Genomic DNA, 14,718 nt, shown 5'->3' with positions numbered 1-14,718 from the left:
CACAGGTTCCTGCAGAGGCAGTGTCATTTCTTCTCTGCCTGCGGAGTCCCCATTGCTCCACAGATGTGGGCAGGTAAGGAGGGAAGAAGGAAGTGCAGGGGTGTATTAGGGCTTAAGGGAGCCTCATGAATCCCTAGCTGAAGTCCACACCTGCCTCTGCCCTGTATAGACTCATGCGGAGTCTGAGCCTCCCTGACTGTGCTGAGGTCCTTGCCTCTGTGTCCTGTCCAGGTGGGGTCCTGTAGTGGGGTGGGGTCAGGTGGGTGGGAAATGACCTTCTGGTCTCCAGAGCACTTGGATTATTGGAAGGTTATTTCTTTGTGTAAAAAGCTAGATTTTTAAATTAGTTTTCTATCACATAACAAAAGCATATTTTGCTTGGAAACACCAAGAGTTTAGGATGGAAAGTCCTGTCTCCCAGCCTAGCTGTCTCAGCCCCAGCCCCATGTTGGCCACTCCCTGTGTTCTGGCATTTTCTCTGTCACTCCCCGAGAGCCACATTGCACCTCCGAATCTGCATCTTTGTAAGCACAAGTGGGCCCAGAGTCTGTTAAAGAGCCCCACACGCCTCCCATTTCTTTCCAGTTGCCTCCCGGGCTGTGCCCCCAAAGTGCGTGAGCAGCTCTAAGTGGTACGGCCGTCAGAGCCAGCCCAAGCCCTGTGGCGCTGCAGGTGGAGCCCCAGGTTTACTGGAGCAGCCGGCCATACCCAGTGCGAGGAGCCAGCTTCGCGGTTCTGCGTCCCTGGAAAGCGTGGAGGTGGGTGGACCCCGCCCTTGGCACATCCCCCCAGTCAGCTCACATGACATGACACAGGAGGATGGGAGAGGGCATCTCATCGCTGGAAGAGGGGCTATTTGGGGACCTACATTTTGTTTTAAGGTGTCTCTGGGTCTCTCTATCTGCAGGGCAGCTCTGGCCACAGAGCAGCCTCCTTCAGAAACGGGGTCTCGGAGCATGTCCTGTTTACCACCACCCTGCCCTGGCCCTGCAGGAGGAGGGGAAGGCTAATCGACTGAGGGTAGAAAGGGCAGGTGTGCAACAGCCACAGTCACCCGCGTCCAGCCCTTGGACCAAGGCTCACCCTGCACAACTTGGTGGGCTCACGATGGATGCCTCCGGGGCCCCCACTGAGACTCCTTGAGCTGTCCACTGCGGGAGCCTTCGGGCCTTTGTGTCAAAAAGTCTATCCACAGGGCAGATCCACTCCCTGCAGGTTAATCATGGCTGACGTCCTTCTCTTTCTGTTTTTCCAGAGTCTCAAGTCTGATGAAGAAGCCAACAGCGCAAAGGAGCCTCAGAATGAATTGTTTGAAGCCCAAGGTAAAGCCTGGCCTTGTGGTGAATGCCCACTTTGGTCAGTGCTGGGCTGTCAGGCAGCAGGCTGCCAGCGAAAGATAATTTCCTGGGAGGTGCCCAGTGTGGGTGGTCTCTCTGGGGTGCCCTTCTCCTGGGGAGGTCCCAGCTCTGAGATTCCTGAGGTCAGACCCTTGGGCAGGGGCTGCTGGCTAAGAGAGCAGCTAGTTGGTTGGCTAGGGTCATAGTGATCCTCCCAACCAGCAGGCATGGGCCAGGGGACTCCTTCCTAATGTGCCAGGCCTGGGCCAGCAGCCTCCCCACTCACCAGAGGCCCTGCATGTGCCCCAAGTGGAGGGCGAGACGTGGCTCTGGTCCTGGGAATCTGGCGGAGCACCCAGAAGGCAGTCACAAGTGCTTAGCAAAGCTGGGTGCATCAGCATGTGGGTGTGCGGGTTCCTTAAGGACACCTCTCACCAGCGTGTGTCACAGGGCAGAATGTGCAGGACCATGGCTCCAGTGGGAGACCAGGACTGACCTGGAGCTTCTCCTGAGTGAGAGGTCTGCACTGGTGCTGAGCACCGTCCAGACTGTGGTCCTCAGGGGCCGAGGCTGTTGCTGGCTCAGCGCTGAGCGTGGGGACGTCAAGTGAATGAACCAAGTGTCTGTGCTACTGGATGAAGCAGATGGACCTCTTTGTGTCCAAAAATCACTTCCTACATTCCCTGGACTCAGACTAAATCTAGGGGATGAGAGGAAGGGCTCCGGGGAGGTTATTCACTGAGTGATTTTGGGCTCTCTGCCCAGAGACAGGTTGGGTGCTTCTTTCCATCCAGGTTAGAACTGACCCTCCTGCACAAACACTAACGTCAGACCTCACAGGGCTTACTTACCTTCTCTGCCAGCCCTAAGAACACGCCCTGGTGTCAGAATTGCTTTCCCCCTTTTTTGGTTCCTGCCTTTATTTACTTATTTATTTTTTAAATTTAAAATGTATTTATTTGGCTGTGTCAGGTCTTAGTGGTAGCATGCAGGATCTTCACACGTCATTTGGGATCTTTCATTGCAGTGCACAGGTTTCTGTCTAGTTGCAGGGCACAGGCTTAGTTGCTCCATGGCACGTGGGATCTGAGTTCTCTGATCAGATCAGTTGCTCAGTCGTGTCCGACTCTTTGTGACCCCATGAATTGCAGCATGCCAAGCCTCCCTGTCCATCACCAACTCCCAGAGTTCACTGAGACTCACGTCCATTGAGTCAGTGATGCCATCCAGCCATCTCATCCTCTGTCGTCCCCTTCTCCTCCTACCCCCAATGACCAAGGATCAAACCCGAGTCCCCTGCATTGCAAGGTGGATTCTTAACCATGGGACCTTCAGAGAAGTCCCTGTTTTTCCATTTTTCCATAGAACTTTCAGATGTTTTAAGCTGGAATGGGTCTTGGAAGTGGCCCTTTCCTTGTGTTTTCCTCAACCCAATATACAGCATCATTCTTGAGCATGGAGGAGTCCTCAGGAAAGGACTTTCTGATTATTAGTCGGGTTATCACAGTAAACGCCAAGATGACTCCTCTCTGGAGACCTCCAGACCACTGACCGGGAGCCGGGGTCTGGTCAGGTGCAGGTGACCCTCGTCCTGTGTCGGGCAGGGTGGTGCAGTCTGGGCATGGAAGTAGCTCTGCTTTGAAGCCTTGCTTATCTAAAGAGAGCTCTTTGTGGGCACCCCAAGGTATGTCCTCTCCCAAAGGGTGTTTCTCTGGCAAAGCTTCAGAAACCTCAGTAAGCCACCTGGCTAACGTAGAAAGGCTATGAAACCTGGCCAGCTGTCACCCGGACTAGCTGCTGAGTCTGCATCTCAAAGACCCCTGTGGCTCCTGATGTGAGGTGGTATGGAAAACAGCCCACCTCGGGGCATTTTTACTGGGGAAAAAAAAGAAAAAAGATAACACTCACCCTGCATCCAAATTAGCCTTTGGTGCTAAGTTCCAGGTTACAGGAGATGTTAGGGATGGAGGGCAGGAGGCTGGGGACTGGGGGTGAGCGGGAGGTGACCCAGCGACTCTGGGGGAGTAGCCACACACACAGGGAGGGTTCTGCGTTGATGCTGAGTTGAAGAAATCAGCTGTCGGGAGACTTGGGAGAGAACTGGGACGTCGTTGTTGGGTTGTAGGGCCATCGTCGCACTGGGGTCAGGAGTGCATACGAAACACTCAGGAGTGAGAACACGGCAGCTGGGATTTGCCTTCAAATTCTTGGGCCAGGGACTTCTGTGGTGATTTACTGTCTAGGACTCCGCAGTCCCATTGCGGAACCCATCTCCGGGTTCCATCCCTTGTCTGAGAAGTAGAGCCCCCATGCTGTAACTAAGAGTTTGCATGCCACAACTAAAAAGATCTTACATGCAGCAACCAAGACCCAGAGCAGCCAAATAAATATTACAGAAACAAAAAATACATGGGCAAGAACAAACGGGTAGCCAGGGTGAGAGGCTGCGCAAGGGACAGGGCCATCGGCCTTTGTTGGACTGTGCTCTTTGCTTTGGGCAGGTTTGAAGACCATCTAGACGTTAATTTTTTAAACCTGGCTCTTTTATTCTAAGTACAAAGCTTGCAGGTGTGCTCCTGGTGCTACAGCTTCTGTAGGCTCCCTTCAGAAAATGCCTTCCCCACGTGCAGCAGAGTCCCCCTTTTATTGTGAAATTTTGCAAAGAATTAAGTTGGAAGAATTGCACAGTGAGCCCCGTGTCGCCACCATCGGAAGCTTGACTCTCACATGTGTCCCTCTGCCCATCTGTCAGTCCATCTGATTTCAGAGTAAAGTACCGCCTTGGTGTGTTTCCCCTGCTTCAGGCCAGCTGCCAACCTGGGGTTCTGAGGTCTTCGGGAGCCCCGGAAGCCCTGCAGCCACTCCTTCGACACCCCCGAGAGCCAGGTCTGGGGCCTCTGGGAAGAGCTGGGTGTGGGCATCAGTGGCCACCTCCCCGAGCAGGAGCTGGCCCTGGTCTGCCAGAGCATCGGGCTCCAGGGTCTGGTGAAGGAGGTGAGAGGGGATGGGATGGACCACCCCAAAGGGCTGAGTCTTTGTGGTTGGTGCTGGACCTAGAAAACCCCTTCACCCTCAGACACTGATTCAGTTGTCACTGTCCGGTCTAAAATCCTGTGCTGACTCCCAGGGCTTGTGCTGAGGGTCCGTCTCGGGCCACCTTCACGCAGGACCCTCCTCTGCCTGGAGCTGTCTCCCCTCTCTGGTCTCCCTAGGCCTAACACCCAGCCCAAAGGTTGTGCCCATAGCACCTGGCTGTGATCCTGGCAGCTGTGTTCAGCCCTTCCCTCCTTCGGGGCCCAGGGGAGGAGGGGGCAGTGCGATGGGATGGGCCCCACCTTGCTGACCCTGAACCGCTGGGATTCCGTACACACGTGTCCCGCACACACACGTCCCACCGTCCAGCAGACTCCCTCACAGCAGACTCAGGTGGATGTTTGGGAGATGCGGGATGCTCAGCTGGGTGGAAACTGACCACCCAGGGGGGATTTCACAAGCCCCAGCCAGGAAGCCAGTGCTGGATAGCAAGCCTCTGGCTTGGTGGGGTGGGGGCTGGGCCTGGGCGGGGCGGTCAAGGCTGCTGGGGAGCAGCCTCTGAGCAGATGCCTGAGGCGCTTTTATTTAGGAACCTGAAGACCTGTTCAACAAGCTGGACCAAGATGGGGATGGCAGAGTGAGTTAGAGGAGCTCCAGCTTGGCCTGTTCAATCATGGGTCCCCTCGACCACTGGAACTGGCCCCGCTTGTCAAACCCAGCAGGTCCTGGTCTCGTTACCAGGTAAGGTGGGGCGATTAACTCTTGAAGCCCAGGGTGACTGCCATCACTCTCCTGAAGGCCTGAGCTCTCTGCCTGGTCCCCAGAGTGGGTGCCCAGGAGGTGGTTGGAGTGACCTGACCTGACACCGCTTCTGCCTGGCTATGTGCCACTGGTGAACTGCTCGCCTTCTCTGTGCCTCAGGTTCCTCATCTGTAAAGTGGACGCACCTCATAGGGGTCTCATATGGATTCCCTGGGGTACACTGTGTTCCGCCAAGAGCACCCGGTCCCTCCTCCCTGGGGGGCAGAGTCACTATCAGGGCCGTGGCTTCCCTGGGACTAGCCCTCCAGGCTCTCCTGGAGCTGTGTTCTTCCCATTTTTCATCCTGCACGAGTCCAGCTGGAGTCAAGCAGACTTTATTTACACTGTGATGTTGGCCGGTGCGTTTGGTTCATGTCTGTCTCGGCGTGGTCAGGGCTCCTTCTCCCACCGCAGGGCACGGTTGTCCTGGGAGTCTTGCTGCCGCCTCTTTGGCAACGTGGTTGATCCCGTAGTTTGTGGGCGGTGGTGCAGGCACAGTGGCCTTGTTCTTTGCTGGTCTGGGCGCGTCCGAAAGTCAGATTTCTGCCCCTGAAGCCACTGAGATGGGGAAGGACTTGGGGTAGTGAGGACAGTGCCTGGCCACCTGAGGGCAGGGACTGCATGGTGCCCACAGCTCGCGGAGGACGGCTCCTCCCAGGGGCCTTGGCCCCTTGTTCCTGCCCAGGAAGCACTGACATGGTCCCGGGGCCACGTCCTGTGCGTGTGGACACCAGTGTGACCAGGCTGCAGGTGTGGGGCCTCGCACAGCAGATCAAGGTTCTCCTGCTCCATCAGGCTAGCCCCTGGGTCTGGTGGTCTGGGGACACCCACCTCAGAGAGGAGGGGGCCGCTGCTCCTCCTCGTTCGTGTCCCAACAGCCAATGCGTGTCCCAGGGGTCCTCCCTGGGGCAGGAAGCAGCTTACTGGCCGCACCTCAGCCTCACCCATCAGCTTTCCGGCCGAGGGATTTTTCTGTTCTTGTCTCCAGCCCTGAATCCTGAGGACACGTGCCCTCTGCTCAGGCTGCTCCGCCTCTTCTGAAGCCCATCTTGGGTTTCTATGCATAGACTGGGTTTCCCTCGGCTGGTGTGTGCCTTCCCAGGCTCTTCCTCTGGGAGGACAGGCGGGAAGCCATTGCTTGTTCAGAGAGAAGTTACTTCGGGGGGCCCTGCAGGTGTTGGGGTGTCCCCCCGCACGGTCTCAGGCAGACGGCCCTGAGCCCTGAGCTCGGGTCTCCTCCGCGGAGCCTGCAGTTCCCGCAGGTCCTCTGGGCACCCTGTTCCCTGCAGCAGGAATCAGGGGGAGGCTGCGCCCGCCGAGCACAGGTGGTGAGGTCACGGAAGGTGCGCGGGGAGGCCCACAGCGCTGGTCCCCGTGTGCAGGTCCCGGAGGAGAGTGTTGGCCAGACCACCACGTCGTCCCTCGTGTCCGTGTGCTCGGGCCCCCGCCTCTTCTGCAGTGTGGATGACGGCAGCGGCTTCGCCTTCCTGGAGCAGATCATCTCCTTTGGGGCCCAGGAGGGCGTTCACAATGGCAGGGAGGTCTTGCAGGTGTGGGCTGGTCACGCGGCTGCCCCAGCAGAGGCGTCTGGGTGGGGAGGTTGGGGGGAGCCGCTGCCCATGAGGGAGGCTGGACAGAGAACCTCGCAGACACAGGCCCCATGGAGGGAAGGCCCGTCATCCTCACTTTTTGCTTTATTTTTTGATATCGATATGTAGGACCTCTTAACTTAGAAACATAATAAGTAAACAGCAGAGAAAGCCCACAGCCCGAAACAAATCCTTTAGAGGGTAGGTTTCAGTATCTCAGACTCAGCCCGCAGCGCCTGTCGGCCTCCGAGCCGATCCTGGGTCCTGGAGGACAAGAGGGCCTCTTAGTGACTGCAGCACGTGGGCGTGGACACCAGGAGGCGCTGCCCACACGTGTGACGCGGTTTTTCTAATCTGGAAGCTGCTGCCCAGACCTCTTCGTCCTCTGCTCCCCCCGTGATTTCATTGCTGAGAAGCGTGCTCTCAGCGTGTCGTGGCGGCAGCTTCCGGGTTGCTCCGCAGGCTTTAGCGTCCTGTCATTTTTCTCCCAGAAGCCCTCGGGGCCATGGAGAAGCGTGGAGATTCAAGTCCCCGTCTCCCGCTTTACAGGAAGGGCTTCCCCGTGGGCCCTGCCATGTGCCAGCCCCACCCGTGTGTCTGCAGCTTGTAGTCACAAGCACCAGTCACCGAGAGAGCAGCCACGCCACCCGCGTTGTCACTAGGCCGCCGGCAGGTGCGTGGACGTTCCCAGCCTACTCTTTTTCTTACTGTGGTAAAATACAGAAAGCACCGTTTTTCTGTTCTTTTAACTTTACCTTCCCCAATCCTGAAGGGCTTCCCTGGTGGCTCAGAGGTTAAAGCATCTGCCTGCAATGCGGGAGACCTGGGTTCAATCCCTGTGTCGGGAAGATCCCCTGGAGAAGGAAATGGCAACCCACTCCAGTATTCTTGCCCGGAGAATCCCATGGACAGATGGAGGAGCCTGGTGGGCTACAGTCCACGGGGTCGCCAAGAGTCGGAGACAACTGAGCGACTTCACTTTCCCCATTCCTGAGGGGGAATGGCTGTGACTCTCGGAAATGCCTGGCTGTGGCTCATCGCTCTATCAATCGTTTCCACCAACAGAACCCACATTGTTCCTATGTCTGTTCGTGCTTTTTAGAGATATATCAAGGATTCTTTGTGTCTGAAATGGCAAGAATTCAACTCACACTTGGCAAGAGGAGGACATCAGGGATCTTTGTGATCAGCTGGGGAAGGAGGAGGATGTCTAGGCTTGGGAGTCCCAGCTCTGGGGGTTGTCAGGACTCTCCTGGCCTCTGGGTCTTGGCTTCAGGCCTAGCACCCTTGCATGGTTCCCCAGGACCCCGTGGTCTGTACAACACTTGCCTTGACAGAGAAAAAGCCCTTCTCCAGCCTCCCTATCAATCCCCAAAGTCCTCTGCTTGCATATGCCCCCTTCTGTGTCTGTCCCTTTGTCCAAGAAGGGGGACTTTGTCCAGCCTGAGTCGTGCCTGCCTCCAAGGCAGGGACAGTGATGGGAGGAGCTGTATGTTGACAGTGGGAGGGGGACATCAGTGTTGACAGGGACCTAGGGAGATGTACCCTAGAGGAATGGGAGCAGGGGAGAGGCTCCATTCAAGAGGTGGAGACTTTGCAGACAGAAAAGGAAGGTACTGGGACAGTAAGGTCTGGGCCTGAGAGAGCCAGCAAATATCTGAAGACCCACTCATCCTGCCTGCCTGACAGGCCTTTCTGTTTTCAGAGCCTTGACTTCAGTGTGGATGAGAAGGTGAACCTTTTGGAGCTGACTTGGGCCTTGGAAAATGAGCTCATGATGGTGGGCGGGGCCGCCCAGCAGGCAGCCTTAGCCTGCTACCGCCAGGACCTGAGCTTCTGCCAGTAAGAGCCCCGATGAGGGGGCGGGGGGTGGGGTGCTGCTGGCCAGGCTGGCCTCCTCGCCCAGGACACGGGCAGCCTGCGGGAGGAGAAAGGGTGCTTCCAGCGTGGTCACAAAGCACGGCATGGAGATTGGGCCAAGAATGCGTTCCTTTTTCATTGGGTTTGGCTCCAGTTGAGCTGGATATTCAGGCCATTTGTCTGCTGAGCCTGTTGGCACAGAGATTGTTACTGTATTTTTATTGATGTACTGAAGCTACAGAAAAGGTTGGCAGTAATTCCAATCTCCATCCTCACAACTTTGCATCTTGTTAGGTACCGACAGATGAGACCTCTGACATCGGGCAACTCTGCAGAGGGGCCCAAAGGAAGACTGCTTTGGGAGGATGAGGAAGGGAGACAAGCTTGGTGCTTCTCCAGTGAGAAAAACAGGCACCAGGATAGCCAGTGCACTGAGCCTCAGGCAGGGCCTGGGGTGACCGGACAGAGACAGGAGTCTCCTCTGCTCTGGGCAACTCCCTGGCTCTTAGGTGCTAGGCTACAGTTGGCAAGGCTGTGACCAGGCAGGATAAGGGGTGGCCCCCTTCTCCCCTTCATGCGTCCAGTCCCAGGTTAGGTGCTAGGGATCCCTGGGGCCTGAGGCCCAGCTGCAGGCAAGAGGGAGTGTGGATAATTTCCCACCTCTTCTAAGGCCGTCTGGAGGGGTGAACACTGCACACCCCAGGCTTGAACCTCTTGGTTCAGAAACCTGCTAGAAACCCCATTGCAAGCCAGTTGGCTTCTTGCTGTATGTACTTCTGTAAAACAGACTCAACAGCTGCAGAAACCATCCTGGTAGGAGGAGGGTCAGGCTTCCCGGGTGGCATTAGTCGTAAAGAACCCACTTGCCAATGCTAGTGCAACCCGCTTGCCAACGCAAGAGGCCTGAGAGATGCGAGTTCCATCCCTGTGTCAGGAAGATCCCCTGGAGGAGGGCATGACAGCCCACTCTAGTATTCTTGCCTGGAGAATACTTGCCTGTCCACTCCATGGACAGTGGAGCCTGGAGGGCTACAGTCCATAGGATTACAGAGTCAGACATGACTGCAGTGACTTGGCACGCATGCACAGGAGGTGGGTCAGAGCCCAGCGCTGGCCACTGCTCAGCACTCTTAGGCCAGCCGAGTTTGTTCCTTCAGACTGGCTCGCTAGGCCCAGAGCAGTGTCCCCAGTGATCCCTCCCTCCTTTCTGCAGGGAGCAGGTGGAGCAGATGGTCAGGGAGCGAGATAAGGCCAGGCAAGACCTGGAGAAAGCTGAGCAGAGGAACCTGGAGTTTGTGAAGGAGACGGATGACCTGCACTCTGCCCGGGAGCAGCTCACGGAGGAGAAGGTCAGGTAGGTCCTGCCGGGGTCCTGGGCCAGGGCGGATGGTGGACCCAGGCTGCTGCCAGCTGAGGCCCTGCTGTCTCACCTGAGCCCGCAGCAGGGAGCCCGCAGACCAGGCATCACCCATGAAGTGGGCTGAGCGGATTCCGCAGTCAGCCCGGCTGGTGGCGGACAGACCAGAGGAAAGCATTTCTGACCTTTATGAAAGTCTTTCCCTCTCTCTCGATGTGTCACCTGCCTCCCTGTGGTTCTTTGCCGCGGCCGCGTTTGGTTCCATCCCAGACAGGGGAGGTGCCGAGTCCCCTCTGGACGCACATGGGGCTCATGGGGCTCCCCGCTGGGGGGCAGCCTGACTGCACACGCCCTTCCTCTGCGGCCAGCGCTGCCGTCCCCAAGCGCCCACAAGCCGACGGTGACTGATTTCAGGTGAATCAGACGGTGAGCTGGGAATGGATTTGCGTTGGTCTCAGCCTGGTTGACCTGATTCTCCCGACCACCCCGAAGGGACTTGGTGAAGTTCTCTCTGAGTCAGAGAACCGGAGACTCGTTATCTCCATCCAAGAATCTGGTTGGGGGACACAAGGCCTCGAGGGCCATGTGGGTGTTTGGATTTTGCTCCATGAGTAACACGGTATCATTGGCACATTTTTAGTAATAGCATTTGCAGTTGTGTTAGGTTACTCTAACAGAAAAGTATTAAGGGATACATGTTCATTGTAGAAAACTTGAAAAATACACACACGAGGAAAAATAAAAGCAAACATTTCACGTCCACAGAGGTTGTCGCTCCTGACCTTTCTCACGCGTCCCTCGCTTCTTCCTGTGCATGTGGTCGCTTTCAGAGAGGTGAATGTTGCATATCCTTCCTGAGCACCCGTCATGAGGCTCTGCCATATGTTACTGCACCTTTCCCCTTTAAAGAGGGGAGTGATATGATCAAGTGTGTAAAACTCACCCCAAGATCTGCAGGCTCTTAGGTTAATCGTGCTCATCAAACTGTTTCCCTGAGTGACAGCTGCCCTTGTGCCCCAGAGCTCTGCGCTGAGTCTGAGGGAGGCCGAGCCAATCATTTCTGGTTTCGACCACAGTCAATTGATTGCGGACCCGGGCAGGCTCTGCCGAAATAAGAGTTTCCACTCATCTTCACTCTAGATATACTGGGTTTGAGAGTCCTGTTAAGCAACTGTTTTAGTAATGTTGTTCAGTCACTCAGTCGTGTGCGACTCTTTGCTACCCCATGGACTGCAGGGCACAAGGCTTCCCTGTCCTCCACCATCTCCTGGAGCCTTCTCAAACTCATGTCCATCGACTCAGTGATGCCATCCAGCCATCTCATCCTCTGTTGTCCCCTTCTCCTCCTGCCCTAAATCTTTCCCAGCATCGGGGTCTTTTCCAGTCAGTCAGTTCTTTGCATCAGGTGGCCAAAGTACTGGAGTTTCAGCTTCAGCATCAGTCCTTCCGGTGAATATTCAGAACTGATTTCCTTTATGATGGTCTGATCTCCTTGCAGTCCAAGGAACTCTCAAGAGTCGTCTCCAACACCACAATGCAAAAGCATCAATTCTTTGGTGCTCAGCTTTCTTTATGGTCCAAATCTCACATCCGTGCATTACTACTGGAAAAACCATAGCTTTGACTAGATGGACCTTTGTTGGCAAAGTGATATCTCTGCTTTTTAATATGCTGTCTAGGTTGGTCATAGGTTTTCTTACAAGGATCAAGCATCATTTAATTTCATGGCTGCAGTCACCATCTGCAGTGATTTTGGAGCCCAAGAAAATAAAGTCTGTCACTGTTTCCATTGTTGCCCTATCTGTTTGCCATGAAGTGATGGGACCAGATGCCATGATTTTAGTTTTCTGAATATTGAGTTTTAAGCCAGCTTTTTCACTGTCCTCTTTCACTGTCATCAAGAGGCTTTTTAGTTCTTCTTCACTTTTTGCCTTAAGGGTGGTTATCATCCGCATATCTGAGGTTATTGATATTTCTCCCGGCAATCTTGATTCCAGCTTGTGCTTCATCCAGCCTGGCATTTCACATAATGTACTTTCCATATAAGTTAAACGAGCAGGGTGACAATATACTGCGTCGACGTACTCCTTTCCCAATTGTAAACCAGTCTGTTGTACTCTGTCTAGTTCTCACTTTTGCTTCTTGACCTGCATTCAGGTTTCACAGGAGGCAGGTAAGGTGGTCTGATATTCCCATCTCTTTAAGAATTTTGCACAGTTTGTTGTGGTCTACACAGTCAGAGGCTTTAGTGTAGTCAATGAAGCAGAAGTATGTGTTTTTTTGTGGAATTCTCTAGCTTTTTCTGTGACCCAGTGGATGTTGGCAATTTGATCTCTGGTTCCTCTGCCTTTTCTAAATCCAGCTTATACATCTGGAAGTTCTCGGTTCACATACTGTTGAAGCCTAGCTTGAATGATTTTGAGCATTACTTTGCTAGCATGTGAAATGAATGCAGTTGTGTGGTAGTTTGAACATTCTTTGGGATTGGAACACAGGAAAATGAAATCTGTCAGTGCTTCCACTTTTTCTCTTTCTATTTGCCATGAAGTGATGGGACTAGGTGCTGTGATCTTAGATTTTTGAATGTTGAGTTTCAAGCCAACTTTTTCACTCTCCTCTTTCACCCTCATCAAGAGGCTCTTTAGTTCCTCTTTGCTTTCTGCCATTAGAGTGGTATCATCTGTATATCTGAGATTGTTGATATTTCTCCTGGCATTTTGCATGATGTACTCTCTAAGTTAAATAAGCAAGGTGACAATATACAGCCTTGATGTCCTCCTTTCCCAATTTTGAACTAGTCCCTTGTTCCATGTCCAGTTCTGTTGCTTCTTGACCCACATACAGGTTTCTCAGGAGGCAGGTAAGGTGGTCTGATATTCCCATCTCTTGAAGAATTTTCCACAGTTTATTGTGATCCACATAGTCAAAGACTTTAATGTAGACAATGAAGCAGAAGTAGATGTTTTTCTGGAATTCTCTTGCTTTTTCTATGATGCAGTGGATGTTGGCAATTTGATCTCTGGGTCCTCTGCCTTTTCTAAATCCAGTTTGTACATCTGGAAATTCTTGGTTTATGTACTGTTGAAGCCTAGCTTGAAGGACTTTGAGCATTACCTTGCTAACATGGAATAAGTGTAACTGTGCGGTAGTTTGAACATTCTTTGGCATTTCCGTCTTTTGGGATTGAAATGAAAACTGACCTTTTTCAGTCCTGTGGTCATTGCTGAGTTTTCCAGATTTGCTGGCATATTGAGTGCAGCACTTGAACAGCGTCATCTTTTAGGATTTTAAATAGCTCAGCTTCACTAGCTTTAGTGATAAAGCTAAGGTTTGGCACTGTTTTCCCTGCTGATAGAAATGGTTGTTGCAAAAGATCACTGCAGAGTCCGAGGGGAAGGGCCCCGCCCCATCCTCTGTCTGCTTGGGATTCGCTGTGAGCTGGTTTTTCAAGGCTTGTGATGGAGGCTGACTTCTCTGTGCCTTCAGTCACCGAGGGCCCTGATGCTGCCTTTATTTACCGATGCATTTTTTTTTGATGATGTGGAAAAGGTTGAATGGCCAAGGGGTGCCAGAGACCCACCCAGAGGTCACCTGCCAGCTCGCCCCATGGGCCGAGGGACATGCTGGCTCCCTTGTTTGCGTGGGGTCACCTCTGCCAACCCCGAGCGGGGCGTTCATGAGGCCTGTGCTGCCCCACAACACTGCAGCTCACCCGTCTATCAGGCGGGAACAAACGAGTCCCTAGTGCCGAGGCCAAGTGTGCTGACGGGAGACCCCGGGGAGGGAGAGGCCCAGATGGCGCCCCCGATGCACCGTGTGCCGTGTGCCTTGCAGACACCTGGAGCAGAGCTACCGGGGGAGGCTGAGCCTCCTGCGGTCCGAGGTGGAGGTGGAACGTGAGCTGTTCTGGGAGGAGGCCCGGCGGCAGAGGGCTGGGCTGGAGGAGGACCTGAGGAAGCGCCTGCAGGCAAAGGAGACCGGCCTCCATGAGAAGCTGACCCTGGCCCTGAAGGTAGGGGGGTCAGGGTGCTGCGGGGTGCCTCCTCAGGACCCCCCACCCGAAAAGAGGGAGTCCACATTGCCCGGGGTCCCTCCTCCACACCCACACCTTCCTGGGCCAGGTCTGAACCCTCCCCGCGGCCCTGGGGGCTTAACGCTAAAGAACGTTTTCTGCAGCCACTGAGAGAGCCCATTTCTCAGCCGAAGCGGAAGCGTCCTGGCTTCTCCAGGAGAGACCCAGGCCTCCTCTGCAGCCGTGTGGGCCGCAGGATGGGGGCCCCGGGGCTCTTGCCCTCGACTCCGGGTCAGCGGCTGCCGCCTCGGCTGCCTCCCTGGAACCACAGCACTAGACCAAACACAAAAGCGTCACCCGCCCCCAACCCTGGCTGTGTGACCTGGATCGGGGGCACTCTTCCTGGCTGTGGAGAGCGTCCCTGACCTGCTCCCCGCCTGCCTTTGCTTCCAGTGAGGTGGCTCCGGCCCCACCTTCTTCCCTGACTGTGGATTCCTCCACACCTGCCCTGCCTCCCTCCCCCAGAGGAGAAGCCAGGCCTGCCTTCTGGTTGTATCCTGTGTCTCCGGACACCGCCCTCCTTCTGGTGGACTCCTGGGCTGTTGCGGGGCAGCTTCAAATCCGTCCTTTCAAAGACGGCTCGGGAAGGGTTGTCACTGCCTTCCACTCGTGCTGCTTATGACCTTCTCGAGAGCTCAGGCGGCCGGGAGAGCCTCCCCCAGGGCTCCT

The 14,718-nt window shown here is 54.9% G+C and overlaps 2 protein-coding genes across 2 annotated transcripts in view; both read left to right on the top strand.

The window, feature by feature from the left end:
- LOC132346864 (uncharacterized) overlaps positions 1-14,718 on the top strand; it is a 186,561-nt gene that overhangs the window by 45,204 nt on the left and 126,639 nt on the right. The window lies entirely within an intron of this gene.
- Positions 1-14,718, top strand: part of LOC101909551 (uncharacterized) — a 43,114-nt gene that overhangs the window by 847 nt on the left and 27,549 nt on the right. The window contains 11 exon segments of the mRNA XM_059892863.1: positions 6-73; positions 586-758; positions 1,256-1,322; positions 4,142-4,180; positions 4,183-4,331; positions 4,960-5,008; positions 5,011-5,111; positions 6,554-6,721; positions 8,466-8,602; positions 9,834-9,974; positions 13,812-13,989. Coding sequence (XP_059748846.1) covers positions 6-73; positions 586-758; positions 1,256-1,322; positions 4,142-4,180; positions 4,183-4,331; positions 4,960-5,008; positions 5,011-5,111; positions 6,554-6,721; positions 8,466-8,602; positions 9,834-9,974; positions 13,812-13,989 — 1,270 coding nt within the window.

Source organism: Bos taurus, chromosome 13 (genome assembly GCF_002263795.3).
Source record: "Bos taurus isolate L1 Dominette 01449 registration number 42190680 breed Hereford chromosome 13, ARS-UCD2.0, whole genome shotgun sequence".
Lineage (NCBI taxonomy): Eukaryota > Metazoa > Chordata > Mammalia > Artiodactyla > Bovidae > Bos > Bos taurus.
The sequence above is the reverse complement of the archived record's forward strand: the minus strand, read 5'-3'. Positions and strand labels throughout refer to the sequence as shown.